This window comes from Oncorhynchus tshawytscha, unplaced genomic scaffold (assembly GCF_018296145.1).
Source record: "Oncorhynchus tshawytscha isolate Ot180627B unplaced genomic scaffold, Otsh_v2.0 Un_contig_10316_pilon_pilon, whole genome shotgun sequence".
Taxonomy (NCBI): domain Eukaryota; kingdom Metazoa; phylum Chordata; class Actinopteri; order Salmoniformes; family Salmonidae; genus Oncorhynchus; species Oncorhynchus tshawytscha.
Genome location: NW_024609065.1, coordinates 54,499 through 61,361, shown reverse-complemented (window position 1 = coordinate 61,361; position 6,863 = coordinate 54,499). Strand labels below are relative to the sequence as shown.

Sequence of the window (6,863 nt, the reverse complement as noted above, 5' to 3'; positions counted from 1 at the left end):
GTAGGGTTGTAGAGGAGTTGTAGAGGGGGAGCTGTAGAGGATGGAGTTGTAGAGGATGGAGCTGTAGAGGATGGAGTGTAGAGGATGGAGTTGTAGAGGATGGAGTAGAGGATGGAGTTGTAGAGGATGGAGTTGTAGATGGAGTTGTAGAGGATGGAGTTGTAGAGGATGGAGTTGTAGAGGATGGAGCTGTAGAGGATGGAGTTGTAGAGGATGGAGCTGTAGAGGATGGAGCTGTAGAGGATGGAGTGTAGAGGATGGAGCTGTAGGGATGGAGTTGTAGAGGATGGAGTTGTAGAGGATGGAGTTGTAGGAGATGGAGTTGTAGGGGAGGGAGTTGTAGAGGGGGAGGTTGTAGAGGATGGCGCTGTAGAGGATGGAGCTGTAGAGGATGGAGTTGTAGAGGGTGAGGTTGTAGAGGGTGTAGCTGTAGGGGATGGAGTTGTAGAGGATGGCGTTGTAGAGGATGGAGCTATAGAGGATGGAGTTGTAGAGGATGGAGTTGTAGAGGGTGGAGTTGTAGGGGATGGAGTTGTAGATGATGGCGTTATAGGGGATGGAGTTGTAGAGGATGGAGTTGTAGAGGATGGAGTTGTAGAGGATGGAGCTGTAGAGGATGGAGTTGTAGAGGATGGAGCTGTAGAGGATGGAGTTGTAGAGGATGGAGTTGTAGAGGATGGAGTTGTAGAGGATGGAGTTGTAGGGGATGGAGTTGTAGATGGAGTTGTAGAGGATGGAGTTGTAGAGGATGGAGTTGTAGAGGATGGAGTTGTAGAGGATGGAGTTGTAGAGGATGGAGTTGTAGAGGATGGAGTTGTAGAGGATGGAGTTGTAGAGGATGGAGTTGTAGGAGGATGGAGTTGTAGAGGGATGGAGTGTAGGGGATGGAGTTGTAGAGGATGGAGTTGTAGAGGATGGAGTTGTAGAGGATGGAGTTGTAGAGGATGGAGTGTAGGGGATGGATGGAGCTGTAGAGGATGGAGTTGTAGAGGATGGAGTTGTAGAGGATGGAGTTGTAGAGGATGGAGTTGTAGAGGATGGAGTTGTAGGGGATGGAGTTGTAGGGGATGGAGTTGTAGGGGATGGAGCTGTAGAGGATGGAGTTGTAGAGGATGGAGTTGTAGAGGATGGAGCTGTAGAGGATGGAGTTGTAGAGGATGGAGTTATAGTGGATGGAGTTGTAGAGGATGGAGCTGTAGAGGATGGAGTTGTAGAGGATGGAGCTGTAGGGGATGGAGTTGTAGAGGATGGAGTTGTAGGAGATGGAGTTGTAGGGGAGGGAGTTGTAGAGGGGGAGGTTGTAGAGGATGGCGCTGTAGAGGATGGAGCTGTAGAGGATGGAGTTGTAGAGGGTGAGGTTGTATAGGGTGTAGCTGTAGGGGATGGAGTTGTAGAGGATGGCGTTGTAGAGGATGGAGCTATAGAGGATGGAGTTGTAGAGGATGGAGTTGTAGAGGGTGGAGTTGTAGGGGATGGAGTTGTAGATGATGGCGTTATAGGGGATGGAGTTGTAGAGGATGGAGTTGTAGAGGGTGTAGCTGTAGGGGATGGAGTTGTAGAAGATGGAGTTGTAGAGGATGGAGCTATAGAGGATGGGGCTGTAGAGGATGGAGTTGTAGAGGATGGAGTTGTAGAGGGTGTAGCTGTAGGGGATGGAGTTGTAGAGGATGGAGTTGTAGAGGATGGAGTTGTAGAGGGTGGAGTTGTAGGGGATGGAGTTGTAGAGGATGGCGTTATAGAGGATGGAGCTGTAGGGGATGGAGTTGATAGAGTGATGGGTTGTAACAGGATGGAGTTGTAGGGGGTAACAGGATAAACACACCAGTGTAGAGGATGGACACACCAGGATGGAGTTGTAGAGGATGGACACACCAGTTGTAACAGGATAAACACACCAGTGTGGGTGTCTGGATAAACACACCAGTGTCTGGGTGTAACTGTCACACCAGTCTAGGGGTAGAAGAAGACCAGTGGGTTGGATCAGGGGAACACACCAGTGTGTGTGTGGTAACAGGATAAACACACCAGTGTGTGTGTGTGTGGATGTGTGTGGATAAACACACCAGTGTATGTGTGGTAACAGTGTGTGGATAAACACACCAGTGTATGTGTGAACAGGATAAACACACCATTGTAACAGGATAAACACAGTGTATGGGTGGTAACAGGATAAACACACCAGTGTATGGGTGGTAACAGGATAAACACACCAGTGTATGGGTGGTAACAGGATAAACACACCAGTGTATGGGTGGTAACAGGATAAAGTGATGGGTGGTAACAGGATAAACACACACACCAGTGTATGGGTGGTAACAGGATAAACACACCAGTGTATGGGTGGTAACAGGATAAACACACCAGTGTATGGGTGGTAACAGGATAAACACACCAGTGTATGGGTGGTAACAGGATAAACACACCAGTGTATGGGTGGTAACAGGATAAACACACCAGTGTATGGGTGGTAACAGGATAAACACACCAGTGTATGGGTGGTAACAGGATAAACACACCAGTGTATGGGTGGTAACAGGATAAACACACCAGTGTATGGGTGGTAACAGGATAAACACACCAGTGTATGGGTGGTAACAGGATAAACACACCAGTGTATGGGTGGTAACAGGATAAACACACCAGTGTATGGGTGGTAACAGGATAAACACACCAGTGTATGGGTGGTAACAGGATAAACACACCAGTGTATGGGTGGTAACAGGATAAACACACCAGTGTATGGGTGGTAACAGGATAAACACACCAGTGTATGGGTGGTAACAGGATAAACACACCAGTGTATGGGTGGTAACAGGATAAACACACCAGTGTATGGGTGGTAACAGGATAAACACACCAGTGTATGGGTGGTAACAGGATAAACACACCAGTGTATGGGTGGTAACAGGATAAACACACCAGTGTATGGTGGTAACAGGATAAACACACCAGTGTATGGGTGGTAACAGGATAAACACACCAGTGTGGTAACAGGATAAACACACCAGTGTGGTAACAGGATAAACACACCAGTGTATGGGTGGTAACAGGATAAACACACCAGTGTATGGGTGGTAAACACACCAGTGTATGGGTGGTAACAGGATAAACACACCAGTGTATGGGTGGTAACAGGATAAACACACCAGTGTATGGGTGGTAACAGGATAAACACACCAGTGTATGGGTGGTAACAGGATAAACACACCAGTGTATGGGTGTAAACACACCAGTGTATGGGTGGTAACAGGATAAACACACCAGTGTATGGGTGGTAACAGGATAAACACACCAGTGTATGGGTGGTAACAGGATAAACACACCAGTGTATGGGTGGTAACAGGATAAACACACCAGTGTATGGGTGGTAACAGGATAAACACACCAGTGTATGGGTGGTAACAGGATAAACACACCAGTGTATGGGTGGTAACAGGATAAACACACCAGTGTATGGGTGGTAACAGGATAAACACACCAGTGTATGGGTGGTAACAGGATAAACACACCAGTGTATGGGTGGTAACAGGATAAACACACCAGTGTATGGGTGGTAACAGGATAAACACACCAGTGTATGGGTGGTAACAGGATAAACACACCAGTGTATGGGTGGTAACAGGATAAACACACCAGTGTATGGGTGGTAACAGGATAAACACACCAGTGTATGGGTGGTAACAGGATAAACACAAACACCAGTGTATGGGTGGATAACGTGTATGTGGTGTCAGAGACCATTTAGTAGTGATTAAAACACAGGATAAACACACCAGTGTAGTGTAATGTTGGTAACACATTAAACACTGCATATCACAGGGGTGGTACTCCACACAGAGATCTTAAAGGATAAACACTCTATTGGGTGGTATACAGGATTAACACACCAGACTCCATTATGGGTGGTAACAGGATAAACACCAGTGTATTAGACCAGTGTTTGGAGGATAAACATTAGTGTATGGTACAGGATTGGTCACTGGACAGTGTATGGTGGTAACGTAGCTTGTCAGAGACCATTTAGTAGTGATTAAAACACAGCCACACACACGCACACACACGCTCCCTTAATGTTGTTAACACATTATTAACTACTGCATATCACAGGACTCCCTCAGAGATCTTAAAGAGGACTCTATTGGATTCTATAAGATTATTTTAGACTCCATTGGAGTCTATAAAATTATATTAGACTCTTTTGGAGTCTATTAGACTCCATTGGACTCTACTGGACTATATTGGACTCTATTAGACTCTACTGGACTCTATTGGACTCTACTGGACTCTATTGGACTACTGGACTCTACTGGACTCTATTGGACTCTACTGGACTCTATTGGACTCTATGGACTCTACTGGACTCTATTGGACTCTACTGGACTCTATTGGACTCTACTGGACTCTATTGGACTCTACTGGACTCTATTGGCATCTGTTGTTCCGAGAATGACGTTTCATGTCTGACTCGTCAGAGCGCTGAACAACAGCGACCTCTTGTGATTGGTTTAGGGAATGACATCGTCGTGGCATTCTGAGTGTCACTGTCGTCATGGAGGAGCAGGAAGTAGTGAGCGGGGAAAATAAAGCTCTCCGGTCTCTAAATGCTGACATCAAAACCCACGTTAATTTTATTAATCAGTCGAAACAAAGCGCCCGAGCATGGTGGTTGGATTTTTCCGGACATCCAGTTTCTTATGGCGATATACGAACGAACGGGTTCTTACGTATGAATACTTTTCTGAGTGAGTCCCTCCCTCATGCAACACAGCCTTTTATCTTTCCCTTATTTAGTCTTTCTTGTGTTACTCAAATACTTGATCTGTATTAAGTTTAGCATGTAATGTAATTCAGCTGTGGGTTGAACCAAGAGGACAGTTATACCCCAACAAAGCATTACTCAGCTATGGGCCAAATGTTGAATTGAATGATTTGTAGCCTAAAGCTATTGTTGGTGACATGTAATTTCCCTCCATCTCATTCCACTCTCCGCAGCGCATCCATGGGTTTTCAGAGCCTCTCGAAATGGGGCGAAACTTTTAGCTAATCAGCAAGATGTTTATATGCCAACAGCTGCCACCGAATATGAAGAGGATGGTGACCCCAAGTTTCTGAATGTTGTCATAGCTACCCCAGGTGTGTCCCTCTCTATGTTGCTTCTCATCAACCCCGTTGACAGACACCTGTTGTATCCTAGTGCTGTCGTTTCCTTTCCTCGTTGTCACCTAGATATAAAAGAGTCAAACCAATAATAGCATTGACATTTTCCCTGTCCCAGGCTACTATAGGCTGTTTAAAAATAAATAAATGGTAGGCCTAGGCAACAGACAAGGAGAGGAAAACAACCTAGACTATTGAGACTTCCCCTCAAGTTGTTGTTGGTGTCACCACCCACACATGCATTACTTGTTTGGCATTTTACCCCTCAGAAAGTTATTTAGATTGTTTCTTTCTGTGTTCCAGTATTGTTTATAGTAGCCTGGGTCCCAGATCTTTTTCTGATCTGGCCAACTCCTGATGGATTTGTCGTAACAAATCATTTGGCTTGGCGATGGAGTAGACAAAAAGCACAATCAGATCTGGGACGAGCTCTGTCCAGGAGTACTGACAGATCTGGGACCAGTTCTGACCAGGAGTACTGACAGATCTGGGACCAGTTCTGACCAGGAGTATTGACAGATCTGGGACCAGCTCTGACCAGGAGTGTGTAAAAACACGTCAAGTTTCAAAGACGTCATTGTTTCTCTCTGTGTTCCAGTGTACTCTCTGCAGGAGTGTTGTCTGATGCTAATCCGTAATCTGGTAGAAGAGGAGGACTACGGCAGACTGGACATCCCCGAGTCACTAAAGACAGACCTCAGACAACAGCCTGACTTACTGAAGGAGCTGGGACTCATCAACCGTCTCAGAATGTTGACCTAGGATCAGTTGTATCATTTAGATCACAATGAATCAGATTACATGGACAGGGGGGATGACCTGATCCTAGATCAGCTCTCATACTCTGAGAAGCTTTATGCATAACAGGCCACTGAATAATGGACTTTCTGTTGACCAAATGTAGCCCCCCCCCCTCCTGCTATGAACTCGTTGGTGGCTCTAGAACAGTGAAGTCAAAGTCAGGTTTGGGGAACTGTAGTAGGGTCGCGAATTAAGAGTACTTATTATTATAAAGAGTACATATTATTGTATGGGACAAAAAAAAAATGTAAGTAAAGAAATATATATTTTTTAAATGTTTATTGAATAAATGTAATTGTTTGTTTCTTTTCATTTTGATGAGGGTGTGAAAACACAATGAATTTAAGGTTATACAGGGTGAGGTCGCAATAAATCCTTGAGGAGAAAATGGGGTCCCCACTGAAACATTTTGAATACCACTGGCTTAGAGTATCTGAATGGAACTTGTCCCTACCCTGAACTCATTGGTGACTAGAAGCTCAGAGCATCTGAATGGAACTTGTCCCTACCCTGAACTCATTGGTGACTCTAGAAGCTCAGAGCATCTGAATGGAACTTGTCCCTACCCTGAACTCATTGGTGACTCTAGAAGCTCAGAGCATTTGAATGGAACTTGTCCCTACCCTGAACTCAAATCAAATCAAATTTATTTATATAGCCCTTTGTACAACAGCTGATATCTCAAAGTGCTGTACAGAAACCCAGCCTAAAACCCCAAACAGCAAGCAATGCAGGTGTAGAAGCACGGTGGCTAGGAAAAACTCCCTAGAAAGGCCAAAACCTAGGAAGAAACCTAGAGAGGAACCAGGCTATGTGGGGTGGCCAGTCCTCTTCTGGCTGTGCCGGGTGGAGATTATAACAGAACATGGCCAAGATGTTCAAATGTTCATAAATGACCAGCATGG

General features: G+C 45.4%; 1 protein-coding gene across 1 annotated transcript; it reads left to right on the top strand.

Moving 5' to 3' along the window:
• Positions 1-4,519: 4,519 nt before the first annotated feature.
• On the top strand, positions 4,520-6,276 carry vhll (von Hippel-Lindau tumor suppressor like). The gene is made up of 3 exons (XM_024407786.2): positions 4,520-4,742; positions 4,993-5,133; positions 5,756-6,276. The coding sequence occupies exons 1-3, from the start codon at positions 4,550-4,552 to the stop codon at positions 5,917-5,919; spliced, it is 498 nt and encodes a 165-aa protein (XP_024263554.2). The 5' UTR covers positions 4,520-4,549; the 3' UTR covers positions 5,920-6,276.
• The last annotated feature ends 587 nt before the right edge of the window (positions 6,277-6,863 follow it).